The following is a 15,071-nucleotide window of genomic DNA, read 5'->3' as shown; positions in this document are numbered from 1 at the left end:
CTCAATTCATGGTGGTGTGCTCCATGCTGCACAACTTGGCTATCAGGAGGGGACAAGACTTGCCTGATGAGTCTGACAGTCCACCTCACGAAAGAGAGGAAGAGGAGGACGAGGAGGCGGATGCAGACAATCAGGCTGACGCTTAAGCCATGCCCTGCCATTGTGTAGACCACATGAAAGGGTCCGTGGTGGCATAATAGCTGCAAGAACCTTACGTCAGGAGCTCATCAATAATCGTTTTGCCTGAAAGAACGTTGGTGTTATTTACAAGGCTGACGCACTGCTGGGTGTGCAGGTGATACATCAATGGTGAGCATCACCTTGGTGACAGTTAAAGTGTAAGTTGATTGAAGTTGTGTCATTATACCCTTTGATGTTAAGGAATCACCAGCGTGCAACGGTGCAGCTATCTGAGCCAATGTGCAACAAGGTTTTGTTGAATAAAAAGCATTTAAACCAAAAATTTGTCTGAAATCATCAATATTTCTGTAAAAACCAACCCTTCCCCCACCACTCCCCCCGCTTCTCCTCCCCACCTCTACCCCTTCCCCTCCTGATTCCAAGCCGCTTGGCCGAGGAGCTCCTCAGGCGATGCTTCATTGGGCAGGGGTGGGGGGATGACGGCCGAAACGCTGCTTGGATGGATACGGGAGAGGACGGTCCCAAGGTGGGAACATGCTCCAAGCCAGAAGCAAGATGTTGCTGCTGGCTCTCATGTGTGGTTGGCAATGGGGGTGTGGCACCTTGGGGTGTGGTGCTGCACTCCAAGACCACTCGGAGCCCTCTGCCACCAGTGTTCCTGGCTACATGCTCCAGGGCCCCCACCATCCCTTCCATGATATATCTTATCTGGTGGACAAAAACTCGGTGCCAACTATGTTCTTGGTGCTTAGTAGGCTTTTTGCTGCTGGTGAAGCTCCCTCGTGCCTCCCACAACAGCCAAACAAGCACACTCCACAAGCACACAGGCCTTCAGTCCCTCTGAGCTCCCTCTCTCTCTGTCTCCTCTTCTGCGCATGTCATGATGACACTTAACCTCCTGAATTGCGGGAATCGAGCATTGCCATGCCGTTGCTAAGGACGGCAATACTTTACGGCAGAAGATCAGCGAGATTTAACGCTACTGCCCATTTCATTTTGCTTGCGGTAACGGCCACTTAAAAAAATGGAAACTCGGTGCTTTGAAAATGGGCGAGAAGCCGGAGATCTGAAAACCCTTTTTTACCTGCCACGCCGGAAATAGCAGGTGTGGCTGCTTTGGGAGGAAGGAGGGAGAGTTTAGAGCTTTACCGCAAATAGGGCAACAAAAATTAACTGTTACCAGCCACATATTTGCTCGAATTTGGCCTATAATGGAGGGAGAGGAGGAGGCATCACAGCACGCTGTGGAGACTGATGCTAGAGAGAGCAGTGAGGTGGGAGAGGAGCACATTGGAGGATGCAAAAGAGCGAGGATGTTCTCGGACGAGGCAAATGCCTCCCTCCTGCAGGAGGTCAAGTTACGCTGGGATGATTTGACACAGGGAGGGCGTGGGAAGCTCACCCCAAAGGCCTATCAGAAGAAATGGACCGATAGAGCATAAGTAGTCTTGTCGGCAACCAACGAGGTGCGTGAGGGCAACCAATGCCACAAACGATGGAACGACCTTGTAGGATCCGCAAGAGTAAGTATTATATTTATTTACATGTGGCAGGTCTGGTCCACGAGCGTTACAGTTGTCCAGGAGGACTGTAGACATTGGTGACCAGCTCATCGAAGCATTGGGAGACATATCCCGACAGCTGGCCACCATGACTGAGTACGTTCCACGGATGGCAGAGGCCCTGCCGATAGCCAGGAACACTGCTGGCACAGGCCTCCCAGTGGTCCCAGAGCACAGCACTCCACCCCTAGGTTCTGCATCACCACTGTGAATGACAGATGAGAGCAAGGACCAAGATCCTGCTTCTGCATCAGAGAATGTTGCCCCCTCGGCACCCCCCACTCCCATACCTGTGCAACCATCGCCTCTGCCTTTATCCCTCCCAAATGAGGCACCGCCTGAGGAGCTCCTCAGCCAGGCATCATGGAGCAAAGAGGGGAAGGGGTAGAGGTGGCGAGAAGAAGGGGAGGGGGGAAGGAATGCGAGATGCATGTCCGCAGGTGATGGCTGTGTTATATCTCCATCTGGGTGTATGCAATTTGTTGTAATGTATGGGGGGAGGGGACCACCCTCCTGTTTTACATTTTTATTCTGTGTTGCTGGACATGTTGAACATTTGATCGATGTCAATGGTGGAAAAAGTGGGGTGTGGGCGGGGATGGGGTGTTTTTGCCCATGATACTTATGATTTCAGACCAATGTTAGTATTAAAAAAGTTTTATTCACCATAATCTTGTTGCGCATTATCTTCAATCAACATAAACCAAGTTGATGGACACTATTGATGTCTGAGCTACACACACACAGCAGTGTGTCAGCGTTGTCACTCACAGCAACATTCTTTCAGGCAAATCATTCAGTTATCAGCTCCTCACTTAAGAGTCTTGCAGCTATGTAGCCACCACGGGCCCTTTCCTGCAGTCTGGAGGGGGCCGTGGGCATGGTTGCATAGCCAGCCTGATTGTCTGGCCGTAGGTCAGCATCCAACCCCTCGTCATCCTCTTCCTCTCTCTCCTGAGGTGAAGCATCAGTCCCTTCTGGCAATTCTTGGCCCCTCCTGATAGCCAGATTGTACAGCATGGAGCACATGACCACGAATTTAACTACTTGCTCAGGGTTGTATTTTAGCTCCCGTCCTGAGTGGTCCAGATATCTGAAGCGCTGCTTAAGCACAGGTATTGTTTTGTGGACCGCATTGCGTGTATCTCTGTGGCTCTGGTTGTATCGCTTCTTGGCCTCGGTGTGGGTGTCACGCATGGGGTCATCAGCCAGGTGGCTAGGCCATATCAGTTATCACCAAGCATCTAGCATTGCCCTTGTGGCTGACCTTTAAAGATATTAGAGACAGCGCTCTCACGCAGGATGTGAGCCTCATCGAAGGTGCCCGGACATTTGGCATTCACTGCCATTATGATCTGGTTGTGGTCGACAACTAGTTGGGCCTTCAGGGAGTGAAATCCTTTTCTGTTCCGAAAAAGCTCCGGGTCCTGAGAAGGTGGCCGCATGGCGATGTGAGTGCACTGTATGGCTCCCTGCACTCTGGGGAACTTAGCAATGCGGTAGAAAAATGCTCCAATCCTGTCATTCTGAGCCTTCGTGGTCATGGGGAAGCTGATAAAGTCCATCCTTCGCGCATACAGGGCCTCCGTGATCTGTCTAATGCAGCGATGGGTGGCATGGTGAGACAGAGGGAAAATCTCGACCGCGGTGGTCCGAAAGGAACCGGACGTGTAGAAAGACAGTACCGCGGTGACCTTGACCTTGACCGACACTGATGTCCTGATGGCAGGCTGCATATGTGGCCTGATGAGCTCACATATTTCATTGATCACCACCTTGTGGAAGCGCAGTCTCCGAAGGCAGGTGTGCTCGGACATGTCGAGGTAAGACCTCTTTTCCCTGTACGTGCGGGGTGTGTATGGTCTGGCTCTCCTCCTCATTCTTGCACCTCTTAACTTGGGCACATAATGATGTGCATCACACATTGAGCCATCTGCACTCTGCAGCATCTGCGTATTAATCGATGCAGGGGGAGAAATGGCTCGCCCTATTGCAGTGAAAGTATAATAGCGATTGATCAGAAGCAGTAATTTCCTCACTAAAATACACCTAGAAAAACCCCCAATAGTCCAGAGTCTGAAAATATGTCTGTTGAGATGGTCACTTCAACTGAGAAGAACTCCAGAGTTAATCCAAACTCCCCGAAGTTGAAGCAGCCTTTTGAATGAAGCGACCTGCGATTTAAAAAATGGCAGCCACACCGCTGGCTTTAGTTCAGAACAGTTCCACTTTTTTCAGGCAGTTTTTTGGGCGAGCGATATTGTGGGCGATATGTGTGCGAGGTGGTGAAAGTGACGGTGGCCGATCTCCTGGGCGTCAGTTTCGGCAAATCTGCTCTTTACGACGAAAATAAAACGGGCGGGCGGTATTATTGAATCTCGGCGTTAATTCCGTGCGGAAAGTAATGCTGGGCGATATTATGGGCATTGATGATTCTGCCCAAAAAAAGTGGGCGGGCGGTATTATTTTTTTACCGGCATTACGCACATGGGGAAAGTAACGATCGGCGCTAAGTTTCCGAAAAATGCCCGTCAGTTTCCATTTTGTGGCTAAATGGGCGATATATGGGCGTTATACATAATTTCAGCGGTAAAATGGACGTTAAGTGGGCGTTAAGCATGCAAAAAATTAGGAAAGTCTAGCCCCTGGTCATTATTACATTGCTGTTTGTGAGAACTTGCTGTGTGCAAATTGGCAGCTGCTAAATGGATCAATGGGTATGGAGAGAAAGCAGGAATGGAGTACTAAAGTTGCATGATCAGCCATGATCATATTGAATGGTGGTGCAGGCTCGAAGGGCCGAATGGCCTACTTCTGCACCTATTTTCTATGTATCCATGTTTCTATTACAACAATGACTACACTCCAAAAGTACTTCATTGGCTGTAATGCGTTTTGAGATGTCTGGTGGTCATGAAAGGCGCTATATGAATGTAAGTCTTTGTTTCTTTTCTTTAACTGTACAAATGGAAAGTAATTTTGTATTGTATTCCAGATAATTAAAAACAAAACCTTCAAAACCCGATGGCAATGTAACTCATACCTTATATTTGGAAACTGGTGGTATGTCATTAACACCCACTCTCATTTCATTCTCCAAAATGAATTGATCCTGAATCATCTGCTTTACTGTATTGTCCTCGAGACTTTTCCTCCTCATTCCAAGAACACTCGAATCTATGTAAAATCAAAAGGTCAGCATTAACTCCCAGTTACAAATTCTTTCACGATAGGATGTGGACACTGGACATCCTCTCCTTTTCAGCAACAACAACTTACATTTATATACCGCTTTTAATGTAAGGAAAGTTGCAAGGCGCCACTGCCGATGTCCATGTAGTGATTCGCAGTATGGCATAAAGAAAATAAATGCTGGGCTCAGAAGGGAGAGATTAGGAGAGAAACCCAAGGCTTGTTCGAGAAGATTGGTTTTGAGAGAATTTTTAGAGGAGAGAGTGGTTGAGAGTCAGAGAGCCTTCGGAAGGCAATTTCAAAAAGTAGGCCTCAGGCAGCTGAAAGCTCTGCTGCTAATAGTGGGACGAAAGGAGAGAGACCATAGGAGGGTTTAAAGATCAGGACGAAGACTTAAAAGTTCACACTTTGGGAGGCAGGACCCAATGTCGGTCAGTAAGAGTGGTGGGTGAGCAGGGCTTAGTGCAAACCAGATGCAGGTGGCAGGGACTTGCATAGATAGGAGCTTACAGAGAGTACAGGGCGAGGGCCAGCAAGGAGAGCATTGGAGTTGTTAAGTCTGGTTTTGAAAAAGCTATTTTTGAACGGTGAAATGATTGAGTTGTAATTGAGATAGGGCTGAGGCAGAGATTTGTAGAGGTGGAAGTAAGCCGTTTTTGTATTGGGAAGCATATGGAGTTGAAACTAAGTTTAAGGCCAAACAGGACACCAAGTATACAACTAGTGCCTTAGGAAATGGTCAAGGAATGAATTGTTGGCAAGGAGTGAAATTTGTGGTGGGGAGCAAAGACGATAGCTTCAATCTTCCTAATGTTGAGCGAGAAGAAGTTGTGACTCATCTAAGACTGAATGATTAGACAAACAATCTGATAGCTTAGAGGAAGTCGAGGGGTCAAAGGAGGTTGTGGCGAGGTACAGCTGGTTGTCATCAGCATACACATGGAAGCTGACCCCATATATACAGATGATGTCACCAAGCGGCAGCATGTAGATGAGGAAGAGCCAAGGATAGATCCTTGAGGAACTCCAAAGGTAATTGTGCAGGGGTGGCAAGAATAGCCATTGTTGGAGATGCTCTGTCTAGGTTTGGATAGCTAGGAATGGAACTATACAAAGGTAGTTCTGTGCAGTTGGATGTCAAAGGAGAGGCATTGGAGGAAGATTGTGTGCTCATTTGTGTTGAATGCTCTTGAGAGGTTGAGTAGGACAAAGGAGGGATAAAGCACCAGGGTCACAGATACAGAGGATGTTGTTTGTGACTTTGCTTAGCGCTAATATAAATATTTGGGTGGTTTTGTTGGTCAGAAGACATATTCTGTGTTAGCTGGTTAAGCCTTACATTGCCATCTGCGTTGGAAGGCTTGTTTTTAGTTTGTCTCTGTAATAGCGCAAAATGTTGGAAAAGAAAAGAAACGTCACCGTCAATGTTACATATTTTCATTGGCGAATCAAGGCTGGTTCTCCTGATGGCTCAACAGGTGAAGACACGTTGTAACAGTGTGTAACTGAGCCATGTAGATCGGGAATGTTTGAGGTTCAATCTGCTGACTCTGCTGAATTAGCTGATCTCAGCCAAGGTGATGGGAGGGGAGTCGTAATTGACCTAGTGCCTCTGAGTTAGAAAGGGGAAAATTGTCCAGGAGTCTCCTTTCCTCTTTGATCCCCAATGGCCCCTTGCTGGAAAAGGCATATGTGTGTGAAGATTGGATGATGGCAGCTTAGGGCTCAGATGTGGTGCCCCTACATTGGAATAATGTGCTGACACTCCTTGTCTAGGCTAATACGTTAACAACAGCCACTGGATGGCAACGAACACGTCAAGAACTTAGCAAGGAATCAATGCCTTGAGAAGAGAAAAGGAGTAAAATGAAGGTAGAAAAATGATGGAGAAAATTTCTGAGAATCAAGCCCTGTAAACAAGAATATGTAGCTTCCAAAGTCTTAGTTGATGTAATCCTCCCACTGGCATATCTTTAGTGAACTGAATATTGTAATACCTTATTAAAAAAACAGATTTTCGGTTCTGCATAAAGACTAATTTATTAAATTATCTAGGGGTGAGTACTTAACATTCAAGCAACTTGCCACAAGAATAACCATCCCCTTTAATAGGAATAAATTAATGATGGAAATGTTTTACTTGCTACAAGGATATTGGAGCAACTCTCTACTTTTCTCCTCTTGAGTTTTCTTCTGTAACAGTTCACTGAGTCAGTCAGCGGGTGATTTTACAGTCAAAATGTTCAGATGACATCATCAACTTTGAGAGCCACTTTAAACATATTAGAATTCACTGCATGGGGCAGATGACGTTATATAACGGGATCAGATTCACAGTGAGAGATGAGAGTTACTAATCAGCAACCTACTCCAAATTTATTTTGGGTTCCGAGTATACCCGATACCAACAATAGAATTTTAAGGGTGCAAAATTCTGAACTGCTGTAGTAAACTTGAGCATTTAAACCAGTGTGAATTTGATATGCTTGAATTTGGTTATGTTGGATTTTTGATTGGAGAGTTCCAAGAATGAGCAACATATTATAAACAGGACTTGTAAGCCTGGAAATTACTGTTAATTGTATAAACATTTAAGGGTCTCCTTCTTCCACTATTTTAACAAAAACTTCAATCTATTTAAAATAAAAGAGTTAATGACTCCATAAATACAATGCAGAGGGCAATTTGAAATGTGTGTGTTAGTTATTTGTGCGATGATATCGCTCACAGTCATTTCCTGGCAATAGTGCCTATGTAAACAGTGTGATTATACCATGCAATTACTGAGTGGTAATGACATCACATGATCAACTATACGTTTGCACTCCCTGGCCAATGCTGTGGGTGACACAAGAAAGAGGCATCAGTGAAACAGAATCAGCCTGCACCGTCCCAAGATGTTTTAATAGTGCTAGACATATTCAAGATGATGTGGGAATACACAAAGTCTATACAGAAAATTCCTTACAGTATACCTTCCACAATCTGAAAACCTATTGGTCCTTTTATTTCAATTTAACAATTGCCATTGACTTTTCAATAATCTTCCAAAGGAAAAATACATTTAACAGCGAAAAAAGACTTACTTACATTGCACACAAATAAATCAATGCAATCTTTTTAGACCAGGAGCATACATCTAAGAATATAACTGAATATTTAAGCTAAAAGATTAAGAGAAGCACTTTCAATAGGATGTCAAATATAACAAGGTAGATCCAGAATAGTTAAGCTTTGCTCTGGCTTCCTGGAGTACAGAGTATAATGATCTCTACAATACAGTCTTCCTAAAGCCAGATAGTGATTCTATAAGGTTAAGAATCAGCTAATATCAGGTTTTTACTGAATCCATCAAGGGCTTGTGTTCTGTTAAATATTTTACTTCTTTCTCCTGTGTCCCTTAAAAAGGTGTTCAGAAGTTCAGAATCCTGAAATGATATTGTAAATATTACTGTTAAAAAAATATTCTTCCACTGGTATTAATTTAATGATTCTCTCCCCCCACTCCCACCTCAATTAATTCCTTGCATCCACATTGCAGTTCTTTGGTCAAGAGAATAAAAGTATCTATTCTGTTAATGTATACATGAATACCACAGATATTTATTTGTTGCTCACTGGAGGGTGTGCTTGCAGGAAGCAGCTAACAATTCCTCAGGCCAACTTTTCTTCCCTCATGCAGATGACTCAGTTTAGAAGATGACTTATCTTTGAGGGGAAACTGGTGCAATCTGCGGGAATGCTGGGCTATCAGAAGTACTGCCCTTTAGATGAGATATTAAACTGAGAACCCTGTCTGTCTGTTCTGGTGGTTCAGCTGGATGGTAAAGATTCCATGGTATTATTTGAAAGATGAGCAAGGAGTTGTCATAGTATCCAGGGCAAAATTCCTCCCTTAACCATCATCACCAAAATCAGACTAGCTAGTCATCATTTCATTGTTGTTTGTGAGAACGTGGTATGTGAAACATTACTGCAAGAAATGCCTACACAAAAGCAATCAATATACTTCAGTGTAATCTATTACATGTAAGTAACTTGGAAATATTTCTGGGATGTGATAAGATGGGATATAAATGCAAGTATTTCTTTTCTTTCAAATATTATTTTGCCTTGGATTCAAACTTGGGTGTCCTACTATAATGTTCCAACATTGGAGCTAACCTGAGAACATAATGGATAATTTTCCAATTGTGCACTCTCGCTGGGGAGCCTCACCTACCACAAATGCATGTTGGAAATGCTGATCAAATGAGCACAATTTTTTGACCGCAGTGGTGAGAAAATCATGTCTAGTCTGCACTGGAATTTCCAGACATAATGCAAAATTGGAAAATAATCCATCAGTCAGTCATAGGCAGTCCCTTGGAATCGAGAAAGACTTGCTTCCACTCCTGAAGTGAGTTCTTTGGTGGCTGAACAGCCCAATACGAGAGCCACAGACTCTGTTACAGGTGGGACAGATAGTCGTTAAGGGAAGGGGTGAGTGGGACTGCTTTGCCGGACGCTCTTTCCGCTATCTGCGCTTGATTTCTGCATGCTCTTGGCATTGAGACTCGAGGTGCTCAGTGCCCTCTTGGATACACTTCCTCCACTTAGGGTGGTCTTGGGTCAGGGACTCCCAGATGTCAGTGGGGATGTTGCACTTTTTCAGGGAGGCCTTTGAGGGTGTCCTTGTAACGTTTCCGCTGCCCACCGTTGGCTCGTTTGTCATGAAGGAGCTCCAAGTAGAGCACTTGCTTTGGGAGTCTTGTGTCTGGCATGCGGACTACGTGGCCTGCCCAGCGGAGCTGATCAAGTGTGGTCAATGCTTCAATGCTGGGGATGTTAGCCTGAATGAGGACGCTGATGTTGGTGTGCCTGTCCTCCCAGGGGATTTGTAGGATCTTGCAGAGACATCGTTGGTGATATTTCTCCAGCGACTTGAGGTGTCTACTCTACATGGTCCATGTTTCTGAGCCATACAGGAGGGCAGGTATTACTACAGCCCTGTAGACCATGAGCTTGGTGGCAGTTTGGAGGGCCTGGTCTTCAAACATTCTTTTCCTCAGGCGACCGAAGGCTGCACTGGCGCACTGGAGGCGATGTTGGATCTTGTCGTCGATACCTGCTCTTGTTGATAAGAGGCTCCCGAGATATGGGAAGTGGTCCACATTGTCCAGGGCTGCGCCATGGATCTTGATGACTGGGAGGCAGTGCTGTGCGGCGAGGACAGGCTGGTGGAGGACCTTTGTCTTACGGATGTTTAGCGTAAAGCCCATGCTTTCGTACGCCTCAGTAAATACGTCGACTATGTCCTGGAGTGCAGCCTCTGTATATGTGCAGATGCAGGCATCGTCTGTGCATTGTAGCTCGACGACAGAGGTTGGGGTGGTCTTGGATCTGGCCTGGAGACGGCGAAGGTTGAACAGGTTCCCACTGGTTCTGTAGTTTAGTTCCACTCCAGCGAGGAGCTTGTTGACTGTGAGGTGGAGCATGGCAGCGAGGAAGATTAAGAGGGTTGGGGCGATGACACAGCTCTGTTTGACCCTGGTCCGGGCGCGGATTGGGTCTGTGATGGATCAGTTAGTAAGGATCACGGCCTGCATGTCGTTGTGGAGCAGGCGGAGGATGGTGACGAACTTTTGGAGGCATCCAAAACGGAGGAGGACACTCCATAGATCCTCGCAGTTGACAGTGTCAAAGGCCTTTCTAAGTTGAAGAAAGCCATGTATAAGGGCTGGCGCTGTTCCCTGCATTTTTCCTGTAGCTGTCGCGCTGCAAAAATCATGTCCGTTGTGCCCCGTAGGGGACGAAATCGCACTGTGACTCCGGGAGGAGCTCCTCGGCCACGGGAAGAAGACGATTGAGGAGGACTCTAGCGACGACTTACCCAGTTGCTGATAGCAGGGAGATTCCTCTGTCATTGCCGCAGTTAGACTTGTCCCCTTTTTTAAAGATGGTCACGGAGATGGAAGGAGCAAGTTGAAGATCTCCTCAATCGAGACTCTGCCTTTGACTTGAGTATTCTTGATTCCATCCCGCAGCATGCTACCCGCCACCACCTCAGTGAGACCCCAACACTGCACGAGGTAGAAAAAGCCATAAGACAGTTCAAAAACAACAAGGCTACGGGTGCGGACAGAATCCCTGCTGAGGCATTGAAGTATGGTGGAGAGGCACTGCTGGCGCGAATACACGACCTCATCTCTCATCTGGAGGGAGGAGAGCATGCTGGGGGATCTCAGAGATGCAGTAATCATGACCATCTTTAAAATTATCCATATAATGCTAATGACTGTCTGAGATTCAACTCATATGTCATGTTGAATATTTCAATCAACAGGTCAATTATCCTCAAGTCCCCCTGAATTCTCAAATTTAACTTCAATTTGACTGCTGGATCCAGAGGTCATTGTCACATTTCATTGTCATAACATATTTAAATTGAATTCCCATGTAAATGACCAACACCAAAATGTTGACTCAATTTTTTGCTACCTCATTTCTACTCTGCCCTCCTTCAGTTAAGATGCCCTTCCTCAGTTGTTTGAATATGAAGAAGGTGAAACTTGTAATAAACAGCTTTATCTTTTAGAATGTAAAAGCAAAAAAATGTACTGAACCAAAGTAAACTTAAGGCAATGTGGTGGCAGCAAAGAAGTACATGCAAGGGCTTAAATACTGCTTCAATAGAGGGTACGTCGTAAATCAGTCCAAATTGAGACTGAGTCACATATGTTTCAGTATCTCATAAAATCCTTAATGAAAACCTGCTCTAACACTGTGAGTGACTTCCTGAAGCACAAGTGGCTCAAAGTGAACAATTGACAGATGCTCATGAGTGGGCAGGATACTGCAGAATTAACCCTTTGAGTACTTGAGTAACTTCCATGTAACACCTGAAACAATAACTTCCTGTTCATCGTAATGATGGATGTTACAAAGCACAATTAGAGTTTTTCTCTAGCAAAGTTCATAGTTTTCAATCATTGTTACTGCGCAGTATAATGTCTATCAGGTTTGATGTTGTAGCTATCTGAAAAGGTAAACAAAACTCAAATCATTGCTAAACTAACCTTGGATTTGTTGAAGTTTAGGCTGCTGGGAGATTCAGGGAAACTCCCATCTCTCTGGGCCAACAAGTTTTGTTTGCTTTCAGCTTATGTATTGTGACCCCCCCCCCAAAATAAACATTGGGGCCGATTTTCATCAAGGCCTCTGACTGCCCAAGTACCGCCCAATGTGTCGCCGATGGCCGCTGAGGTACCGGACGGTACTTTGGGCGGGATATTCATGGCCGAGGCCCCTCGAAGGTCAGCGGGCGGCAAATGGATGACATACACCGCCACTCTGGGCAGCAGCGGGCGGGAGGTCTCATTCTCGGCGGCAGAGGTGCTTGCCGCCCAAGTGCCACCAAGAATGGAGTCGGGCCCACGGAGGGTCAAAGAGCCGGGAAAAAAAATCACCAATAAAAAATTAAAAAACTATCAGAAGACCTCCAGGGGATCCCATGCAGGTGAGTCGCTGTTGAAAATTAAAAAAAATGTTCACAATTTTTTTTCAGGTTCTTCCTGCTTACCGTCGAGGACAGACCAGCCACGCAGTGGGCCACCCCTGTTCTGCCGCTGAGTACCGCCCGCAGGAATCTGGGAGCTCGGCGGGCGAGAGGTTCGTTGCTTCAGTGCACAGTTCCCGGCAGCTCTCCCGTCCTGCCCGCTCTAGGCCACCTTGAAAATGGCACTGGGGTCAAGAAGAGCACTGTCGGCGGCAGTCGGTGGCAGCGGGCGGTAAGTGATGAATTTCGGCACCATTATTACAGTAATAAAGTTCCTAAAACATTACCACAGTAATATATAGGCAGCTGAATTTGCAGTTGGAAAAGTAATGTAACAGAGAGGGTTTCAAGGAATTGGGACCAGTTTTAGAACAAGAGGAGGCTGCACAGGAGGGACGAAATCCAACTGGCACCAATGTCCTGGCACCAAGGAGTGGATTTTGTGAGGCCCCATCACCGGTACGGGGCTTCTTTAGCGTGGGTCAGAAACCTGAATACCTGACCTCGCACAACCGATTTAGAGAGTGGTTGATTTTCCAATAGATGATTTGAGGGCAAAAAATAAGTTGCTCAACCGAGATGTAGTGAATACCCCTGGACCTGCATCTATAGACCCCTCCCTATCTACATGGATATGTCACAGGAGACCTATCTTCACCGTCTCTGCTTTCCAAGGCTGCCAAACAGCTATGCTGTTTACCATTTATTGAACAATGAGCAACAGATAACATCTAGATCAAAGAGGAATAGCCCATACAAGTCAGGGTTAGCAAGGCATAGAAACATAGAAACATAGAAAATAGGTGCAGGAGTAGGCCATTCGGCCCTTCTAGCCTGCACCGCCATTCAATGAGTTCATGGCTGAACATTCAACTTCAGTACCCCATTCCTGCTTTCTCACCATACCCGTTGATCCCCCTAGTAGTAAGTACCTCATCTAACTCCTTTTTGAATATATTTAGTGAATTGGCCTCAACAACTTTCTGTGGTAGAGAATTCCACAGGTTCACCACTCTCTGGGTGAAGAAGTTCCTCCGCATCTCGGTCCTAAATGGCTTACCCCTTATCCTTAGACTGTGACCTCTGGTTCTGGACTTCCCCAACATTGGGAACATTCTTCCTGCATCTAACCTGTCTAACCCCGTCAGAATTTTAAATGTTTCTATGAGGTCCCCTCTCATTCTTCTGAACTCCAGTGAATACAAGCCCAGTTGATCCAGTCTTTCTTGATAGGTCAGTCCCGCCATCCCGGGAATCAGTCTGGTGAACCTTCGCTGCACTCCCTCAATAGCAAGAATGTCCTTCCTCAGGTTAGGAGACCAAAACTGTACACAATACTCCAGGTGTGGCCTCACCAATGCCCTGTACAACTGTAGCAACACCTCCCTGCCCCTGTACTCAAATCCCCTTGCTATGAAGGCCAACATGCCATTTGCTTTCTTAACCGCCTGCTGCACCTGCATGCCAACCTTCAATGACTGATGTACCTTTTCCTAATCTGTCACCATTCAGATAATAGTCTGTCTCTCTGTTTTTACCACCAAAGTGGATAACCTCACATTTATCCACATTATACTTCATCTGCCATGCATTTGCCCACTCACCTAACCTATCCAAGTCGCTCTGCAGCCTCACAGCATCCTCCTCGCAGCTCACACTGCCACCCAACTTAGTGTCATCCGCAAATTTGGAGATACTACATTTAATCCCCTCGTCTAAATCATTAATGTACAGTGTAAACAGCTGGGGCCCCAGCACAGAACCTTGCGGTACCCCACTAGTCACTGCCTGCCATTCTGAAAAGTACCCATTTATTCCTACTCTTTGCTTCCTGTCTGACAACCAGTTCTCAATCCATGTCAGTACACTACCCCCAATCCCATGTGCTCTAACTTTGCACATCAATCTCTTGTGTGGGACCTTGCCGAACGCCTTCTGAAAGTCCAAATATACCACATCAACTGGTTCTCCCTTATCCACTCTACTGGAAACATCCTCAAAAAATTCCAGAAGATTTGTCAAGCATGATTTCCCTTTCACAAATCCATGCTGACTTGGACCTATCATGTCACCTCTTTCCAAATGCACTGCTATGACATCCTTAATAATTGAAACCTTTATGCTACCGATGCATTATGGTGGGAATGATAGATTATAAAATTTACCTCAATAGTTTCAGTTGAAGAGCTATAACTGGTAAATGCCCACAGGACATTTCTCCCCCCTATCCCCCGCCCCTCCCCTTACCCGCACCGCACACACACACAGGCTAGTTCTTATGCCTGAAGTCTGAAGTACGGGGCTTGAGAAGGAAATGTCACTTGGGGTTGGCTGCTGTGATTTCCAGCGTGCGTGTGTGAGAGTGCGTATGTGTGTCTATATGCGTGTGTGAGAGAGCGTATGTGTGTCTATATGCATGTGTGAGAGTGCGTATGTGTGTTTATATGCTTGTGTGAGAGTGCATATGTGTGTCTATATGCGTGTGTGAGAGTGCGTATGTGTGTCTATATGCATGTGTGAGAGTGCGTATGTGTGTCTATATGCGTGTGTGAGAGTGCGTATGTGTGTCTATATGCGTGTATGAGATGAATCATGAGGGTTATAGTTTTTACCTTGCTTCTCTGCAACTATACTATAAA

General features: G+C 45.9%; 1 protein-coding gene across 1 annotated transcript in view; it reads right to left on the bottom strand.

The window, feature by feature from the left end:
• Window positions 1–4,815: 4,815 nt before the first annotated feature.
• The window catches only part of LOC139266641 (PC3-like endoprotease variant B), a gene marked incomplete at its 3' end in the record, with an annotated part of 827,273 nt that continues 817,017 nt past the window's right edge, over window positions 4,816–15,071 (bottom strand). Inside the window, exon 13 of the mRNA XM_070884230.1 lies at window positions 4,816–4,880. Within this exon, the coding sequence (XP_070740331.1) occupies window positions 4,816–4,880 (65 nt within the window). The remainder of the gene's footprint in view (window positions 4,881–15,071) is intronic.

This window comes from Pristiophorus japonicus, chromosome 7, assembly GCF_044704955.1.
Source record: "Pristiophorus japonicus isolate sPriJap1 chromosome 7, sPriJap1.hap1, whole genome shotgun sequence".
NCBI classification, from domain to species: Eukaryota; Metazoa; Chordata; class Chondrichthyes; family Pristiophoridae; genus Pristiophorus; species Pristiophorus japonicus.
This window is presented reverse-complemented; position numbering and strand designations above follow the sequence as displayed.